This window comes from Pteropus medius, unplaced genomic scaffold (assembly GCF_902729225.1).
Source record: "Pteropus medius unplaced genomic scaffold, Ma_sr-lr_union100, whole genome shotgun sequence".
NCBI classification, from domain to species: Eukaryota; Metazoa; Chordata; class Mammalia; order Chiroptera; family Pteropodidae; genus Pteropus; species Pteropus medius.
This window is the reverse complement of record NW_024356249.1, coordinates 10,397,182-10,417,313: the sequence shown is the minus strand read 5'-3', so window position 1 is coordinate 10,417,313 and position 20,132 is coordinate 10,397,182. Positions and strand designations below refer to the sequence as shown.

The following is a 20,132-nucleotide window of genomic DNA, read 5'->3' as shown; positions in this document are numbered from 1 at the left end:
CTCTCTCCCTCACTCTCATTCCTTGGTCTCCTCAGACGCCCTTGCCCAACCCACTTCTACAAAGTGGATGAGTTTGTTTGGCCTTTCCTTGGCCTTGGTGGGCTCTGCAGAGAGGCAGAGACCATGCCTGGGAGCCCCACAGCCTGTGCTAGCCTGCCGCCCCACACACCTCTTCCCTGCTCATTGTTCAGACCAGTGCAGCTCTCAGATGTCTGCTCCTCTCCTCACGGAGGGCCACAGAAAGCCCTTCCTCTCATCTCTGTCCCAAAGCACTATGGCAACTAGAATAAATTTCAACATTCCTTAAGAAGCCAGAAAAGGAATTAAAATAAATAAATAAATAAGCGAAGTACAGGCACAGCTCAGGTGTCAGAGGAACGAGTTCTGAACTAGAAGCACTGCTTCCAGGGGGCAAGGCATGGCTAGTGTGCCCAGCACCGGGCCACGTGTGGCTGGGAACAGGCAAAAAAGACCTAGTTTCTGCCTTTGAGGGGTCCACTTGATCTCACTCCTTTCGAGGCTTCCCTAGGAGCCCTCAGGTTCCCCTAGAAAAGCCCAGAAGATAGTGACTTCCTAAGGTCCCTCTTGTGAGCAGGCCTCATTTACAAGATTCTCCCACTCTAGCCCTGTGGCCCCTCTTGACCTCAGGGGCAAAAAGGAGGAGATGGGATGTCAATATGAGTAATTGGTGAGGTCAGAGCTGGCTAGGGAGGACTCGGGGAGAGGGGCCAGCTAGATTTATGGAAACGTCAGGCCTGATTATCCACCAGCTGCCCAGATCAAAGGGCTGGGGGATCTGGGCTCCACTGTGGATGCCGGAAGCTGCAGCCTGTTCAGTGGCCTGGCCCCATCCCTTTCCCCACCCCCACCTCCAGGATTACAGAGGATTGATACTTTTTGTAAGGGCGACATTTGAAATATTTAACAACTGGAAATGGCACAAGTGCCAGCCAGGATGGTTAGGGAGTGGTGGGGAGCGCTCAGGGGACTAAGTGCAGTGAGTACTTATCAATTGGTATGAAAGTCTTTCAAGGGGTTAACGACCTGTACAACTCTTTCTGTGTGTAGTGGTTGAAGCTCTGTCCAAAGCAAAGGGGACCTAACGCAAGGGAAGAGAAGCCCTTGGGTCAAAGGTTAACCACATCTAGGTTAGAAAGGTCCTAGAGGAGACACAGAGAGACTCCCTATGTCCCCTAACTGCTTGACACTGCTCCCCACACACACTGCTGGCTTAAGTAAGGCCCCCTGGCCTTCTCTCTAAGATGCATATAGCTCTCCTGGGTTTATCCAAGAGGAACAGCCAGGAAGAGGCTAGGTTCCTGCAACCGTCAGTGTGGAGGGGGAAAAAGGGTGGTATGAGTGAGCTGGGCTGCCTCTGCTACTGTCCAGACTCATTAAACCTGCCTGGACAGCACTGTCACCAAGGCTGACATGGTGCCAGCTATCATTCTTCCCCAAGGCCACAGAGCCTGCCCCCAACCCCACAGAAGATCCTGCCACTGCTACGCACTGGGCTGGACAGGGAAGGGACAGCAGGCCCCTCACCCACATGGCCAGGAATGCAGTGATCACGCAGGAGTGAGTGAGAGTCAGGTGCTGTGTTAAGCCTGGAGCTGGAAGAAACTGGGGGACCAGTGATTTCCACTGCTGAGCAGGTTCCTTATCGGGAGGGTAGAGGCTGAGAGGATTCGCAGCTACAGTAAACCCTTTTTAGAGAAAAGCTGGGGCCTGGTGGTCCCTCTCCATGGCTCCTTCGGCTTCACCTAGCAGGACCTCTCCCTAAGCAGTGTGCCTTCTGTCCTGTGGGTTATGTGCTATCCCATCACATCCTGAGACTAGGGTTGCAGTGTCTGAGAGGTAGGGTCTGGAAGTGTATTTGGGATGCAGCAGTGGAAGAAGCAAGGTTAACAGCTGCTATTTAATGAGCTCCGACTTCGTGCTCATAATAACAAGATAGGTACTAGTATGAAACCCCAGATACATAAGAAAATTTAGGCTCGGAGAGACTAAATGACCTGCTGCGAGGTCACCCAGCCAGTTAGTAAGTGAATTGGGGTTCAAAGCCAGGTCCCAAGCTCCCAGAGCCCCTGGTCTTTCATCTGCACCACCAGTTTGTCTATGTGCGTCTTCTGAAAGGCTCCCTTGAATGAGGATGGCATCTGTCTGCTCAAGGTCTTCATTGTTTGGCTGTTGAGGGGCTCAGCTCTGCCCGTATTTGACAGCATGTCATGTCAGATCAGACAGCAAAAGAGAGGGCCCCAGGGTTGGGTGGGGGTGGGGAGACAAGCCAGGCATACTGGAGCAGAGGGTGGGGTTGGTGCTGAGGCTATGGAAATCATGGAGGAGATCCTGTGTCTGTTTGCCCCTGATATATTTGTCTATATCCTGCTTTGCCTGTGATTGCAAAATTCCCAGAGGACTTTTACTTAACTCTGTGTGGGGCCATCCCCAGCAACACTTGTTCTCAGTCCGTTAATGTGTATCTCCATGGTAATGACATCATGGTGTTATGATGACAGTGAAACAAAAGGGTCCCAGAATGCCAACGGGTGACTAATATGTAGTATGTGCTCAATAAATAACTGTCAAGTTCAAATGAGTTGGACACTTACCTAGCGATGCTGTTGCAATCAAGGCAGAGCTTAGGGAAGCAGTTGGGTCTAGTAGGCCTGGGCTTGGGAGTTTTCTCTCCAGGAAGGATGGGGGCGGGGACAGAGTGGTGCCAAAGAACCCTGCAAAGGGAGCACATGGGGTTTGACTGCCATCTCCTCAGCCGGCCTTGGCCCCTGGGGCTTTGGTGAAAAGCCTGTTCTTCCCCGAGCTTGCTCTAAGGGAGCCACTGTCCCAAGAATTGTAGCCTCATGTCCATCAAGAGCTGAGCTCCAAGGACCAAACCAGATTCAACATGGCAAAGAGGGGATTTCCCCCTGTGAGCAGTGGCCCATGTCCCAGGGCCTGGAGAAAGCAATGCTGGCCTCCTTTGAGTCAAGGAAGAAAGGAAGGCACCGATTAGGCCCGTAGCACAGTGTCTGACATGTAGAGGTTCCATTAATGTTTGTTGCAATGAAATAAACACTCACCTGGAGAATCTGAAGAAACTCCAGAGGCAGAGCTTGGGGATGCAGTTGGACCTGGGGGGCTCAGGCCTGAGAAGTTCCGGAGTGGGGACAGAGTAGTGCCAAAAAACCCTGCAAAAGGAGCCCGGGCTGAAGCTTCCTCCTACCTACCAGGCTGCCCAGCAGGGGCTCTCCTCAGGATGAGGTGAGTACTCACCAAAGGGTCCCAGGCGCCCAGCAATCTCTGCCAGGCTGGCCCGCAGACTGGGCAGCAAGGGCAGCATTCGATGCCCGAGCGTGGGGGCTGCACCGGCTCTCAGCGCCATGTCAAACTTCAGTTCCAGCTCACTCTGGTGGGGCCTGGGAGCACTGGATGGAGGTGCTGTAGCTGTCAGAGCAGTGTCCCAGGTCACAGTGCCCGTCCTGGGCTGATAGAGAGCAGTGGGCTGGTCGGTGGGCCCAGAGAAGGGGGATGTGGACTCTAGAGACAGGGAGGAGGCCCAGGGCGTAGAGCTGCCTTCAGCAGAGCCCCACTCAGGGACGGAATTCCCAAGGGAGCCCACCAGCAGTTCCAAAAGGGGGTCAGTCTTCAGTCCACTGGCCACTTCTTTCTCTAGCTCTCGGCTTGGCCCAGGAGAAAGTGGCTGGGTCTCTGTGACAGGGCTCCCCCAGGCAGCCGCAGGTCCCCGAAGGTGCAATTTGAAGTTAAGTCCCAGGTTGAGAGACAACATAGAGGCCTCGCTCTGAGGTGGTGGGGTCAAAGTGGTGAGAGGGGCACCTGGGACAGAAGAAGCAGGCTGGGGGCCCACAGGAACAGCAAGCAGGACCCAACAGAACAGCCCCAGCCCCAGACAGCCATGCCCTGCCATGGCCCCACCTGGCCTCAGACGGCCTCGGTGGGCTGGCAGCTCAGTTCTTCAGCACCTTTTGAGCACGGAGGTCCTGGAGAGACGAGAGGCACTATGAACCCTGGGATGGAACGCACCAGAGAGAGGCTTCTGATGACAGAGAAGCAGGTGGGGGCCGGGGGCAGGATGCAAAGGATTCTGCCCAAGGAGAGTTGCCAGCTCCTTCCTCCATCCAGGCCCCAGCACAAATCTCTCCCCTACAGTTTTCCTTCTCTTCCAGCTCAGGCTCCCTCTCCCTAAACCCCTGCCTCCCCCACCTGCTCAATCTGGGGACTAGGATCTGACTGCAACCAGCTGCCCTCATCCTTGACTGATAGCAGAGGGGGTGGACTTGACTCCCAGACTCAGATACCTTCCCTCCCTCTCTCTATTCTCCTTTCCACCCACAAATATTTATTGAGGCTACTATGTTCCCAGCACCCTTCTGGCAACATAACTGCGAATAAGCTAACCCTCACAGATGAGTTTCAACTATTCCCACCCCCATCTCGGGCCCCAACCTAAGATGTTAGCCGTCTACTCACTCAGACCCAGGAGCACAGGGCCCTGGGAGAGGCAAAGCAGAGGGCTGAGTGATCTGGCAGAGATGGAGAAGGCAGCCCAGCTCCCTGGTCTGGCAGAAGCTCTATCCCTTCAGCCTCCCCCTCTTTCACGGGGCTTGGCCTGCTCCCTTCCCCTTAACCTTAGGAACACTGTGGGGAGGAGCAGCTTGGCCATAGCTGGCTTCCTGGGGAAGATGGCCAGGAAGGCCGGCTGGGTGAGGGGCTGCTGCAGGAGACTCCTATTCCCTCCCTGGAACCCCTCTCCCAGCACACGCACGCATCTGGACGGGCGAGACCGGAGGAACCAGGGTTTCTGCCGTGCGTCGTGCCCGCGTGCCCTGACGTCATGCACGCGATACGTCTGGCGCCGCGGGCCGCGCTCCGCCGCGACTCCGCACCCTTCACTGACCCTGCACAGAGTTGCTGCGCGCATGCACACGCGTTGGATCATAGCAGGCCCCTCCTTCCAGCATGGTTTCGGACACCAGGCTCTGTGGGCTCTGGCCCCTCCTGGATCTCGCACGCACACACACACACGCACGCACACACGCACGCGGACCTGTCTCTGTGGTGTACACGGTGCGGCTCTGGGATCCGCATGCCCCTACCGCGTTCACGCACGCATCATCCCGCATCACACGCGCTGTCAATCCTATTTTACGCCCGTACCACCCTGCCGGACGTAATGCGCGTATCTTGCCTGCACACACGCACACGCACGCACACCGCACGCACGCATCCCCATGCGCGGACCAAATGGGCCTGCTCTCGACGCCACTCCGGAGGCGGGTCTCCTCTGCCAAGTCCCCCGAGAAGGGGCGGTCGCGGCGGCCCAGGCACCCAGCCGGGCGACGCTCCGCCGAGTCTCGCCGGTTCTCTCAGCCGCACTCGACGCCCCTCCGCTCGTCCCGGCGGCCGCGGCTTCGCCAGCGCTCTGCCCCGGGTCTGGCCCGGCCCGGCCCGCGGCCCGCAGCGCTGTCCCCAGGCGGGCGGCCCGGCCCCGCGGCGCGCTCCTTCCCCGCAGCGCCGCCTCCTGGCTGTGAGCCTCGCCGGGGCTCCGTGGCCACCTCGCTCCGACCGTCCTCCGCCCTCCTCCTTGGCGTTCGCCCCTCGATCCTCTCCTACCGCCGCCGCCGCCCCGCGATCACCCCTCCACCCGGCCCAGGCCGGGCTGATTTAAATCTGTGCCCATGTGGCCCCGGCGCTCGATCGCCCGGCTGCTAATCAGCCAGGCGTGTCTGTGGCCGGCGCGCAGGCACCTCGTTCCTCAACTTGGCGCCGGCAACCTACCCTCCCGAGACGTGACCATCGCGCACATCTATCTACACGCCTGCGCCCTTTCACCGAGAAACACACCCGTGAAAGGCCGGAGCATCACGCACGCGCGCCTGTATGTAATGTAATACCACACACACACACACACACACACACACACACACACACACACACACGGCATGGAGCCCCAGGTCTGACACTGAATGATACCACTTCGTTTACTGCTAAGCCGTGAATTAAGGAGGCATGTCTCGCGACACTTCCCACACCTCACCTCATGGTCAGTCGCACCACAGCCCTGTGGGTGTCCCCCATTTCACGGATTGGTAAACTAAGGCTCAGAAAAGAACGAATTTTTCCAAGATTACACAGCTTGGGAGAGACTTGAGCCCGGTCTCTGCCGCCCTCTCCTCCACCTGAGGCTTCCAACAGTTGTACTGCAGCACCGGAGGGCCTCCCGCATGGCACAGGTGGACTGCTGAATGTCAATTTGTGTGTGTAACATTTCTTTTCGCTAAAACTGATCTCTCAAAAATACTTAGAGTTTCAAAAATGTCTGCCAGACAGAAAGGTGAGCTAAGCTGCTTGTGAGAGGTGGCTTACAACTTATTTTCAATAAGGGGCAGGAGGGGACCAGTGAAGTCAAAGGAAGAGCAGGCAGCCTCAGGAATGTAAGGGAGATCCCGCCAAGGCTGCCACCGTGTTGAAGACGACTAAAGAAGAGCAGGGCAGTCACTGTGAGTACTTCGTGGCCCCTCTTATGCTGTCTCAGACTGATTTAAGTAGTACTGAGCCTCTAAATTCCTTCACACGCCCCTCCAAAAATGCTAGTATTCAAAAGTAGAAGGGGAACATAAAACACAGGAGACTGTGCCACATAAAGCTGTCGCTCAAAATCCAGACATCCTACTGTGTGCCAAGCACCATACTGGATGCTTTATAGGTCTCCTCACACTCCTCCTCACAAGCCACAGAGAGACAAGAATTATTGTCACCATGTTACAGGCTCGGATGTGACGCTGACCGTCCCCTTTCCATCTCCCCTTTCCTTGCTGTTATGCAGGGTTGAGGACAGGGTGTTACACAGTTACCTAGGGCAGGTCTGTCTCAATTATAGAAAGCTAACATAGCCCTTTGCCCATAGTACATGCTCGGTGAATATTAGATAGGTGAAAAAGAAATGATTCTGGAGTCCATAGGGTCAAGGGGGTACATTTTAGAAAATCATCCAGGACTCGTTTTCTCATCACAGAATTCCCCAAACTAATGTAAGATAAATTCAGACCAACTGAGCCCCTCTCCAGAGAATGTCAGTGATGAAGGCACAGGATTTATTCTGGGTCCCTAAACAAAGCATTGTAAAGGGCATCCCCAAATGCGCCCTCAAGGATCACTATAGGGTCTGGTCCTTTAGAAGCTGCCTGGAGGCTGCACACTAGGATCCAGCCTCTGGTTTTTTCTCATATATTTAATAAAAGTTATCCCACTAGAGACATTTTTCTTGAATCCTCCTCATAGAAAGGCTCATTTCCTGCTAATTATGTTCACTCAAACACTTCTAAATGGAAAGACAGAAATAAACAAACCCCAGTACATTAAAATCGCAATCTTCCAAGACCAAGTAGGGTTATTCACAGGAATTATATTTTTAAAAACATATTGAAAAGAGAAGTTAGAGTTCTGGGTTAAGATGTGATTGAATGCATATATCTAATTTTACTCCCTCCCAAGACCTCAGTAAAATGTCAATAAAGAGATTTTTAAATTAAGATTTAAACCTATGAGGATGGAGAGAATAGGAAAAGAGACAATAGCCACAAATTTTTGAAGCAGGGTGGCAGTCACGTGGTTACTGATGTAGCGGACCCGAGGAAAATGACGTCTCTGCTGGCAGTGGGGGAAATTGAGAATCAACCTGATTTCCATTGCGAGGCTCTCAGAAGGCACAAAAATTAGCAATCCAGGACACTTCTGGAACTGCGGGAGGGTTGCTAATATAAGGACCAGGATGAGAAGGAGTTAGATCTCTAGTTCTCTCCCCCAACTCCAAGCCACTGGGCAACAGTCCCTCCCCTATCTCATCCAACGTCTGGAGAATTTATCTCCGAAGAAAGTAAGATAGAGGATATCTGAGTTAGAGAAGCTTCAAGCACGGTTGTGGATGGAGATACCATACTAAAAATTCTGAAAGCAAGGGATTAAGTGACCATGTCATATGGAATGCTGAGTGCAAAGACCCTGAGCCTTCTTCCACCACCGGGTTCCCAAAGTGCTGGGCACAGGATCTTTGCTATCTAGGCAGGAAACTGGAAGACTATGGGGTATTTCACCAGTCCAAGAGGAAAGACCTAAAAAGACTGACGCAAGGATTTCTCCAGCTAGATCACCCTACAGTGAGCTCAGTCTCTAACTAGCTTCTCCCCCGCCCCCCACCGCCCCACCCCACTGCCAACCTTAATCATAGCCATGGATTACCAGACTCTAGGAAATTTTCTAATGCAGAAGAGAAAGACAAAACAAAGAACTAGGAAAAGTAACTTGAACAAAATCTGTTATACAGAGAAAAGAAGTGTCAAAAAGACCATTGTTAATAGCCTTAGATACAGCATCCAGGAAACAAGGACAAGATGTTACACAAAGAAACATCCAGAGAATAGCAACAGTGACAATTATGTCTTGAAAAATAGAATCCTGACAGCAGAAACTAAAACATCAATAGAAAAATAAGAAGTTGATTAAAACATACTAAAAGATAGAAAAATAGGAGAGAAAGGATAAGAATATTGGAGGACAATTCCAGAAGCTGAACATCAAAATAATAGAAGTTCAAAAAAAAAAAGGGAGGCAAACAGAGGAAATCATCAATGAACTAATCTGAGTAAATTTTCCAGAACAGAACATGAGTTGCCAGATTATAAGGGTGGGTCCACTAAGCCCCAACACTGTGCATGAAAATAAACCCACACCAGGGCAAATTAAAGGTAAATTTCCAGAAGGAAAGAAAAAAATAAGTAATGTGCAAAGGGTTGGTTATCAGAAATTCTTTGGATTTCTCAACAGGGACACCAGAGGTTAAAAACAATGCTTTCGAAATGCTGAAGAAAATTTACTTTCGACATAGAATTTATATCCATTCAAGATATGAATCAAGTAAAATACAGAACATATACATTCTCAGACATATAAGATTTCAAAAAGTTTACCTGCTATGCACAGTTTCTGGAAAAGCTACTAGAGAAAGTGCTCCACCAAAATCAGAAAGTAAACCAAGAAAGCAGAAAACGTGGGATGCAGGCCACAGGAGACTCATCACAGGCAAGAGGCCTAGGGAGTTCACTAGGAGATGGTGAAGGGGTTGCCAGGATGTCAGCTGTACACCACATGCAGAGGGACACCAGTTCAGACTGGAGCAGTGGGATGAACTCAGTGTACCATCTTTGGAACCTTAGGTCAGAATGTCTGGGTGAGCCTGCTCCAATTCTTATTTGTACTCGGCTTGTCTTGACCAAGTGCATCCCCCGCTGCCTGCTCAGGAGACATTCCACTTTGACCTGCTCCTGAGAGAAGGAGATGGGAGTGAGCTCAGAAGCAGAGAGCACAGAGCAGTCCACTGCCCTGACCATATTCCATCCGGATCCCCAAGATCCGATTGGCACTACAGCCTTTGTTTCGATGAGCTCTGTGTTTCCCAGGACTCCCCATGACCTTGCCCACTGACATTCCCAGAAAAGTTTCTTGTAAACTCTCAGGAAAGCCAAAGCCACACCACGATCCAGAGGCTCTGTTCAGCATCTCTTATCCCAGAAGTCTTCATCGAGCTCAAGACTGTCCTTTCCTTTCACGCGTAGGAGGACTATGCTTGCTTCTCAGCATTATTTGGAAATATACACATGCGTGGTGAAACCAGAAACAAAAGCAAGGATAGGATTAAGCTAAACATTGAAAGACTCATTTTCTGGGGTGTGGGAGGCAAAAAGGGAGTGGTTATGACTGGAGAAGGAGAACTCGGGGGCTTCTAAGAGAGTGATCATGTTCTATTTTTTACCTTGTATGGTAGATACATGAGTGTTCGTTATTTTATTTTTTAAAGGAATATATATATATATATATATATATGGTAAAAAGGAAAAGATACATATATATATGTATCTTTTCCTTTTTACCATATGCTTTTATGTGCTATTCTGAAGGAATGATACATTTTTCAATTTCAAGTTAATGAATATGTTACATCAATAGGTCAACTAAGAAAACTCTATAAACATTTTAATAGATATTTTAAAGGTATATTCAAAAATCAATAATAGAAGGATATCTATTTAATTGAGAAAAATTCTATTTCAAAAGAATAGCTAACTTTATACTTAACAGTGAAAGACAAAAAGAATCACCATTAAAATTAGAAATGGAAATTCTGCTGTTGATGCTGACATTTAACTTGGATTTGCGAATTGTTGCCAATGAAAAGAGACAAGGATTAAAAGGAGGAGGAAGATAAAGAAGAGTAGAAGGAGGAGGAGGAGGAGTGGAGAGGTGGAAGAGAAAGAGGAGAAATAATAAGTGTAGAATATTGGAAAAGAGTAAAGGAGGAGCCAAAATATCATTATATTGTGAAACATTTGAAAAACTTGAGAAAAAAATGTAACGAGGTTAAAGCTAAGCATCCCCATCAGTAGCTTTTGTATATAAGAATTGGGAGAAAAAAATTGCATAGTCTATATAGGCAAAATGCATTAAAGAAAGAAACTTATCACAAAATGAAAAGAACCTATGTGAAGGAAAACTACAAAACTTTACTGAGAAACATGATAGAAGCCTGATAAATCCTTTCAAAATATATACATATATTAAATCATCACGACGTACACTTTAAATACATTATAATTTTATTGTCAATTATACCTCAATAAAGCTGAAAAAAACTAAAAGATCTTGATAGAGAAACAAATCTTGTTTCTAGATCAACCCCTCAATATTTTATAAGGTTATTCATTTTTTCCAACTTGATTTATATGTTGAGTACTATCCCAATTAAAATATCAACGAGATTTTTAAAATTTGAAGTAATTATTCTAAAGCTCATCGGTAAGACTAACAGGCAAAATACTTAAAAACCTCTGGAAAAAGAAGAGTGGCAAATAGGATGTATGGCAAAAACTTGCTCCTTTGCATAGTATGTACTCAATTACACAAATATTAAACTATATTGCAAAGCTACAATGATTAAAAAATTATTTACATGAATATTAAACTGTGTTATATAGCTACGATGCTCTTTTACAAAACTATAATTCTGGCACAAGAATCAATGGAAAGGTCAAAGTAGTGGGAACAGCACTAACCAAATTGCCATCCCATTTGTCTCCCCTTTCACAGTAGAAATTCTCCAGGTTGTCTGCACCATCATTTCTACTTTCTTACCTCCTGCTCCAGTCCAGCTTCCATCCCATTGCTCTGCTGAAACAGCTCTTGTCAAGTCACCGTGACCTTTAGATTGCCAAGTTCCATGGACATAAATCTTCCTCCTTGACCTTCCTGAAACAACAGACACTATCAATCACTTACTGCTCCTTGAACACTCACTTCTCTTGGCTCCAGAGACACTGCACCTGCCTGGCTCTCCTTCGCCCCTCTGCCTCCTCCACTTATAGTGTTGCCTAGGTAATCTCATCTGGTAACATGGTTTTAAATATCAACTCTGAGTGATAAGCTCCACACTTGTATTGTCCAACCACCTACCTGACATCTCTACTTAGCTAAGCGATGCTTCAAACTTGTCATATCCAAAGTAGAACGCTTTCCCCAACTGTTTCCCACAAAAAAAGTCACCAAAAGAACTCTTCCTTCAGCCTCCCCATCCTCTCCTATTTTATTTAATAGTTCTACCGTTCTCTACTCAGTTGACTAACCCAGAATCTGGCCGTTGTGCCTGATTGCTCTCTTGCTTTCAACCTTACATTTAATTCATCAACAAATCCAGGCAGCTTTCTCCCTCAAAGACTTCTCACATCAATGCCCCTCACTCCTCTCCATCTCTATGACCAACTCACCTACATTACTGCTTCCTCTCCCCAACTCCTGGAGAATACTGATTCTACTCTCTCTCCATAATTCTGTCTTTCCCAGAATGTCATTTGGTTGGAATCATACAGTATGTAACCTTTTCAGGTTGGTTTCTTTCACTTAATAATATGTATCTGTATGTGTCTAAGATTCTTTCATGTCTTTTCACAGCTCGATAGCTCATTTCTTTTTATTGCTAAACAATATTCCGTTGTCTGGATGAACCACAGTTTATCCATTCGCCTACTAAAGAATGTCTTAGTTGCTTCCCAAGTTTGGGCAATTATGAATAAGGCTGCTGTAAACATCTATGTGCAGGTTTTTGTGTGGACATGAGTTTTCAACTCATTTGGGTAAATACTAAGGAGTGTGACTGCTAGGTCATATGGTAAGAGTATGTTTAGTTTTGTAAGAAGCCGCCAAACTGTCTTCTAAAGTGACTGCACTATTTAGCGTTCTCATCAGCAATGAATGAGAGTTCTTGTTGTCAGCATTTGATGTTGTCAGTGTTTTGGATTTTAGCCATTTGAATAGATGTAGTGGTGTCTCATTGTTCTTTTAATTTGCAACCCCTTAATAACATATGATGTTAAGCATCTTTTCATATGCTTATTTACTATATGTATATCGTCCTTCAGATCTTTTGCCCATTTTTAAACTAAATAGTCCATTTTCTTATTGTTGAGTTTTAAGTGTCCTTTGTATATTTTGGGTAACAGTCCTTTATCAGTTATATCTTTGCAAATATTTTCTCCCAGTCTGTGGTTTGTCCATAGATTACTTTTTAATCAGGAAAAAAAAAAAAAGAAGAGCTCTTCAGATTCAGTATAACACATATCACCCAAGTGGGTGTCTCGGCACCTTAAACCCCTCTATCATCCAAGAATCTGGTGCTTTTCCTGGATCTCATGCTAGGTTCTCCCTCACCTCCTCCCAGTGGCCTAGCTAACATCTTCCCTGCAGCCACTTCACTCTACAGCCTTCCTGAGCTCAGCCGTTCCCTCTCACTCCTTCTCCATCCATGCTCTGAGGCTTCCAGCTCCTTCTCCTGGGACAGAGGGTGCTACAGTCCTGGGATACTCCTAGGAGGAGACAGTGGACTAGGAACAGCATGAAACTCATGCACTAGTCATTTGAGAGTGGAGTTTGGTTTGATCCTGAGAGGAGGATGACGAGGTAAAGGGCCGCAGCAGGAATCAGTTAGAAGAGACAGTTCTGGGGTGGGGGCTCCTCCACCCAGCTCTGTGGGGCTGCCCCCTCCCAAGAGGTCAGAACATCTTCCCAGCATCCAGAGGGCCAGGGCCTGCAGGTAAGTGCCTGCTCTTTCAAAGAGAGATGAAGAAAAATGGGGGTGAATGAAAAGAGGCTTGAGGAATAGAGATGGGAATAGGACCCAAGAGCCCTGCACTGCACTGGTCCCCACCCTCCTCTCTGCCACTGGCTCCTAGGGTGGGGGACCTGCGGCAGGCTGAGAGATGGTTCCTCCAGTGCATCCCTGCGTTTCATCTCTTTGTGTCTTTAGCTCTTGGGGATTAGGGGTGGATAGGGCAAGGGTCAGGGAGGTCTGCTGCACAGTTTATAATTAAAACAACAGCAGCAATGCTCTAACCTTTTGACAAGGACAGCTGTTCCCAAACGTCTATTTTGTGGGTCTCTACCTCCTTGTTTTTGCAGCCCTTAGGCTTAACTCAACCTTATTGTTTTCCAGTATATCAGATTCCTCATTTGCAAAATGGGGATAATAGTTTTTACTTCATAGAGTTACCATGAACATTAAATAAATTAGTATATACAAACTGCTTTGACACATAGAAATGGCACATAAAAATACTATGGACGTGTTTGCTACTATACTACTATGGTGCCATGGTTCCAGAAGTGACACATAAAGCTGCTGGGAGGAATGGAGGAGGTGGAGAAGTTTGCGGGCAGTGAACAGAAGAGATTGGTGGGGGACAGGGGTACCAGGAGTGGGGTGGGGACAAGGAAGAGATGAAAATGGCTAGGGGAGGAGGATTCCCTACCAGGAATGGCCTACGAGGTGTGCTCTAGCCAGCAGGTAAAGGTAATGAGGTTGAGGCTGGCAGGAGCTGTGATGCCATCTGCAAGACTGATCTGTTTAAGTTTTGTAGGGCAGAATAGGCCCCAGGGAAAAGTGTCCTGGTTCTCACATTCCTGTGAAAAAGCTCACTCCCTGCTTAGAACAGAGGTCCCCTACTCCACCCTTCCCACCCTGCAGCAGACCCATAGACCACCCAGGCACAGGAATGGGGGTGGGGTGAGGAGGTAAGTCCACGGCTTCAATGGGGGCCCTGCTCCAAGCCCCTCCTCCCACATGAATGCGGGCAAATCAGACTTCAACCGGACTTTGGCTTTTGACAGCCTGAAGCCTTCCCACAAGTGCCTGGGGAACTCAGCTGCTTCCACAGCAGGGGAGTGGAGGCCCACTGCCCTGAGAAGCTTCTGCCTGTGACCTCCACCCTCCCTGGTATTGTCCTCATCCCTCAGGTGATCCGAGGACAGAGAGGAGCAGCTGAGGGGCCCGAAGGGCTGAGGGAGGATGACCACAGAGCTGCTACCGCAGCATCCATGGGAGGCCTGGTCAGGGTGTTGGTGGGGGAGGGCACACCCCTCTCCCTCTACCACCAGAGAAGCCAGCAGCCCCAGCACAACCCACTTGTGCAGGCCTCCCTCTTGCCACCAAGGGCTGGGGAGGAACCTCACAGCAATCTCTGGGCTTCATCTCAACCTCTTCCCTGTTTCCCGGAACCGAGGCCTTCACTAGGTAAATGGAAGAATCACTAAATGGCAAAGTCGATGCTAGGTATACTCACCGACCTCACCTACTAGAGGGCCTGGGCTGGGCAGGGGGTAAGCTCTATGCCTGGGGCTGCTGGAGAGAAGAGAGAAGCCCTTCTGGATGCCTTCAGGTCCTTTCTCTCTCCCTGACCACCCCGACCCTGCCCTTTCTCCCAGGCAGTGAGTGGGAAGTTTGCTATCCGGGGTGCAGGCCATGGGTACAAGCAGCTTGTATGCTACATGGGTCTTAACTTCTACCACTGGCGTAGCCCCTGGCTGGGTTGCCTGTAGGAGGGGGCTGGAGGAACCCCTTTGTAAAACCTTTCCAGGAAGAAGGGCAGGGGCAAAGAGCTCACACTGAAAATACCACTGCCACAGGCTATTGGAACCGATTGCTGAAAATGCACTTCTTGTTTTACAAGGTAAAATAACTCCCTGATTCTGAAATCCTAATAACAGGTCTGAATCAGCCTTTCTTGAGTACCGGGAGACCCATTTTCCAGTCCTGTCTTGGGCAGAGCTGTAAAGAATGTCTCAACTCATCTCTCAGGGCTGGGCCACTGCTGATAGGAAGGTGAAGTCATGTCTGCGAGGGCAAAGACAGGAAAAGATTGGAGGGCGGGGACCACCGGGAGATTCAGGACAGGCAGGAGCTTGGGAGGTGCTAAGGGAACCCAGAAGCAGACATTAAAAAGCTCAGATGAGAAGCGACTGCCTCTGGGCGCCCTGGGCAAGGCTGTGCTCTTCCCTGAGGGACCAGACTCTGCCAAACAAGGAAGGTGGGCGGGCTGCTCCTGCCCAAACCCTCACAGCCGGTGTCTGGGGGGACGGCGGGGGCGGTCGATGGGAGGCAGGGTAGAGAATGACATATTATGAGAGCTCAAAAGGTATTGACTCACTGAGTGAATGCGGAGGAGAAGGGGGTGACGTGGATCCTCTCGATCCATGCTGCACACAGTGAGCCCCACAGACCAGCCCCTCGTCCCAGCGTCTCCTCACAGTCTCCCCTGGCCTTGGCCCCCATGCTGAGTGAACTCCGGCAACGGGCTGGTTCAGAGAAGAGAACCTAGGAAAGTGGGAGGGAGCAGACCCTAGAGCAGGGTTTCTTGATCCTTGGAGGTGGAACTTCCTCTGAGACTCTGGTGGAAGTTGGGCTCACTCTGCCTGTAAAAATAGACAGACACATCATCTTGCACACATGACAGGGGGTCATAGATTCTCTAGAGCAGCAGTCCCCAACCTTTCTGGTACCAGGGATGGGTACTCCTATGAGAATCTAATGCCTGGCGATCTGAGGTGGAGCTGAGGCGGTGATGCTAGCGCTGGGGAGCGGCTGCAAATAAACACAGATGAAGCTTCAGCTTGCTAGCCTACCACTCACCTCCTGCTGTGTGGCTGGGTTCCTAACAGGCCATGGACTAGTACCAGTCTGTGACCCCAGGGTTGGGGACCTCTGCTCCAGAGCCCCTCCATGAACTCCAGCCCACAAAATCTTTTCTCTCTTTCTATCTTGACACTGCCCAAGTACCTACTCCTTCGTGGCTCACGCCAAGGCCTTGAGGAGCTTCCAGGCCAGACCAGAGGCAAACCCAAAGGACCCAAAGCCAAAGCTGAGGCAATCCTGTAAAGTTCCCAGGAGGGAGAGGCTCATTTCCAGTCTGGGGAGGCAGCCTTAGGATCATGGCAAGCCCACAGGCTCTGGAGTCGGCCTGGTTCTTCATCTATACAGTGGGGATCCATGCCCACTTCCTAGGGATGGTGTGAGATAATGTCGATGATGTTTAGCACAGAGCTGAGTAAGGCTCATGGCAAGCTCCACGAATACGCCATCTAGCTGTGAAGGAGGTGAGCATCCTAACCAACCGTTTGAAGTTAAATAATGGCCCTCCAGAAAGAAACCCTTGTCCTTATCGCTAGAACCTGTGAATACGTTACCTCACATGGCAAAAGGGACTTTGCAGGTATGACTACTTAAGGGTTTTGAGGTGGGGAGATTATTGGGGATTATCTGGGTGGACCCAATGTAATCGCAAGAGTCCTTATAAGAGGAGGCAGGAGGATCAGAGTCAGAGCAGATGTGAAAATGGAAGCAAAGGTCAGAAAGACAGCTTTTAAGATGCTGCACTGCTGGCTTTCAAGACAGAGGAAGGGACCATGAGCCAAAGAGTTCAGATGGCTTCTAGAAGCTGGAAAAGGAGAGATAAAGGATTCTCCTCTAGAAGCTCCAGAAGGATCACAGCCTGGAGGATCTATTTTAGCCTCCTGACCCCCAGAATTGTAAAATCATAAACTTGTGTTGTTTTAAGCTTCTAAATATTTGGTAATATGTTACAGCAGCAACAGGAAACTAATACACTAGGCCTTGTCAGAAGAGGCCAAAGCCTGCTGGGGCGAAGTTGTGGAGCAGGAGGGAGGTGGCAGAGAAATGTTTGCAGCCAAGCAGGGCAAGGAGTGAGCCTGCGATGAGACGGAAGAGAGGCCAATGCAGAGTGCTCAGCCCGTGACCTCACCCTTGGCCAGCCACAGCTGCCCTGGCATCCGGACGCCTGTCAGCCCGGGGTTACATGCCTCACTGGGCCAGAAAGGGATCCCTGTGTAGCCGGGCCCCAGGCAAGGGTGGGGGTGTGGCAAAGAAGGCTGGTGCCAGGGGAGGGAGCCCAATCAGCCCTGGGGCTACAGAGGCCACACGCATGGAGTGGGGGAGGCCAGCAGGGGCCGGAGAGGTGCCGAGTCACCCAGGGCTCCTGCCAGGTCGGTCCTGCTCTAGGTCTCTCCTGCTGGGCCGGAAGCACGCCCTTCCTCTCTTCCTTTTTCCTCTTGAGCTCTGGGCTCTCCCCTGGGAGTGTGGGAGGAGTCAGTACTTTGGGGCTAGAGGATGAGTGATGGGGTCACGATCTTGGCTCAGTGGCTGAGTAGCTGGGTGACCTGGGCAAATCGCTTTGCCTCTCTGAGCCTGTTTTCTCCTCTGGAAATGAGGGTGATAATAGTCTCTACTTCATGTATTCATATAATATACATACATACATATATTTATAATCTATCTCCTAATGGATCCGTTTCTCTGAGGAGCCCAGACGAACACAGGGAGTCAGAAGGTCAGTGTTGGTTATGTTCAGCACGAGATCCTACTCTACATCCCAGTGACGGTGCAGAGAGAGCAGGGCGATGAGATGCCAGGGAGTGAGAGATTGGATTGGATCTCTGAACTGAATTTGAATCCTCCAAATCTTTATCTCCTGACCCAGTTGAAGCCAGCTTTCTCCTCACACAACTGCTGAAGTGGAATCCTTTCCCGCTGCTTCTTCCCAGAATAGGGATCCAGCTTTGTGTCCTTCTTGGAGAGCTCTCCTGTCCTTGGTTTCTCTAGAGGCTTCACATAACCTCCAGAATATCTAACTCCCTTCCCCTCCAACTCTGTTGTCCTCTGACAGAGGTAAGGGGCACTCTGAGCAGGGGGCACCCCACCCAGGCGGGCAAGGAGAGCTGGGCTGGAAGGGGAGTATTCGGCTTTGCCTCTCTTGATCCACAGCTGCTGCTCCTGGTCTCCCGACAGGTCTCACCCCCAGCTCCCTCATGCCAGCTTCCCTTGGGGGATTGGACACTTCACCCCCAGTGGCAGGTAGAGTAGAATGGACACAGGAGGACGTCAAGGCAGGCCCAGTTTCCTAACCTGGTCCATCTCTTACCAGCTGGTGACTCGGGAAATCACTTTGTCTCTCTGATCCTCATTTTTCCCATCCATAATAAAGGAATATATGCTACTGCCTCACAGGGTTGCTAAGGCTAAGCCACACCCACCGCAGTGACTGGTGCTTAGTAATCCACGACTGCAGAAAGCAGGTCTTTAAGACTCCTCTCCCCACTTCCAGCCAGCCTGTCTCCTTTCCGAGAGATTAGATTATCTTACCCCCATGCTCCTCCTGTCCTTCAGAAGCCATATTTTACTATAGATTTGGGCAACCAAGGAATGGTTGCCAAGGACTGGGCTTTCAGAAAGGCTGTCTGTCTGTTGCCTAGGAAACTGCCCCACTCCGGTTCCCTGGGGTCCTGCAAGTTGGTGGGTCCTGGCGCCACCTGCTGGATTCAGTACCACACTGCTCCTAAAGCACCCAGACCTGGGAGTCCCGCATCCCAGAGCGCGGAACACACTTTGCCCCTGCCCCTCTTCTCCAAACATCTCCACCATAAAAGATACTTCCTCTTTTTTGTCCCTAGATTTTCCCGGAGACCACAGAAAGGAGTCAGAAGGACCATGGACCACCAGGAGGAGTGGGAGCAACATCCTTCCCCACAGAAGGATGAGGACAGAGAGCAGGACTACTGGCAGCGTGGGGTCTGAAGGAAGTCCCTCCCCCTTAACTGATTTCCTGGAGCTTGGAGTCTGCAGTGCAGACACACATTTAGCTCCCCACTAGCTCACTTTCCACAGGGAGGAAGCAGTGGGGAGGAAGAGGTTAAAGCGTGGGGTTACAGCAAGATTCCTTCCTACAGGACGCCCCCTCCTGGCTCCCTCCTGCCCCTGGCGGTGACCCTGGTCCTGACTCCCCTTTTCTTCTCTGAGGAGAACCTTTCCACCCACCTTGACAGCTTGTCAGATGAACCCCTTGTCACCTCAGATCATCCTGCCTCAAAGGGAACCCTGGGGAGAAGCAGGAAGCTGCTCTGCTATGGGAGACCAAGCCTCCTGGTGAGGTTGCTGCCTGAGGCACCTGAGCTCAGCCTGCCCCGAAAGGTGATGGGTGAAGTCAAAAGGCAGGAAGCCATTCGGATGCCTAGAACAGAGCAGTGGGGGACATGCTCTTTTTCCTCCAGCTAGGACCACGAGTAAAGAAACAGGCACACGGAGAGCGAATGGCTCACCTGTGTTCAGGCGAATACTGTGTTGCACCTTGTTACCCACACGCCTCCCTGACTCTAGCTGGGCTAGGGGTGGAGCTGACTTGGGAGCCAGATACCCAGAGGTTGTTGTCACCAATGGGCTTAAGAAGGGGGTAGAACAGGAGGCTGGGGACCAAAGTCTCCTGGGTCCTTGACCCTGCCCAACCTTCCTCCAGAACTGAGATGGAAGGAATGTAAAGGAAGAGCCTGGTGGAGGTGACTTCCCCACCCTGTGGGCGAGGGGCTCGTCTTGAGGACAGCAGATGTGGGGAGTAGGGTTATGAGACTGGGGCTGGGAGAGGTTGTGGGGGGCTGCATGCTGTGATTCTGGCACTACCTTCTGACCTGGTGCCCTGCCTCCAAACTCCTCAGCTGAAGGCAAAAGGGCTGCTGGAGGTGGGATGGAGCGACGTGGCTGGAATTGGGGATCTGTTTATACAGCAGGAGAGGACTCAGAGGGTGTTGGGGTTGGAGTTGGGGTATGGCCCATATAAGCCAGAAGGAATCCTGAAGGGACAAAAACTCAGGGTACAGGTGGAGGGGAAAGCTGCCTAAACCCCCATGCCCCTCCTCTTTTTCCCCCACAGGTCCCTCTTCCTCTCCAGACCCCA

General features: G+C 50.4%; 1 protein-coding gene across 1 annotated transcript in view; it reads right to left on the bottom strand.

Annotated features, from left to right (window-relative positions):
- The window catches only part of LOC120600978 (proline-rich transmembrane protein 4-like), a 6,880-nt gene extending 2,143 nt beyond the window's left edge, over positions 1-4,737 (bottom strand). The window contains exons 1-3 of the mRNA XM_039860565.1: positions 3,274-4,737; positions 3,081-3,188; positions 2,613-2,732 (exon numbers count right to left, since the gene is read on the bottom strand). Of these exons, the coding sequence (XP_039716499.1) occupies positions 2,613-2,732; positions 3,081-3,188; positions 3,274-3,925 (880 nt within the window). The 5' untranslated portion in view covers positions 3,926-4,737. The remainder of the gene's footprint in view (positions 1-2,612; positions 2,733-3,080; positions 3,189-3,273) is intronic.
- Between the last annotated feature and the right edge of the window lie 15,395 nt (positions 4,738-20,132).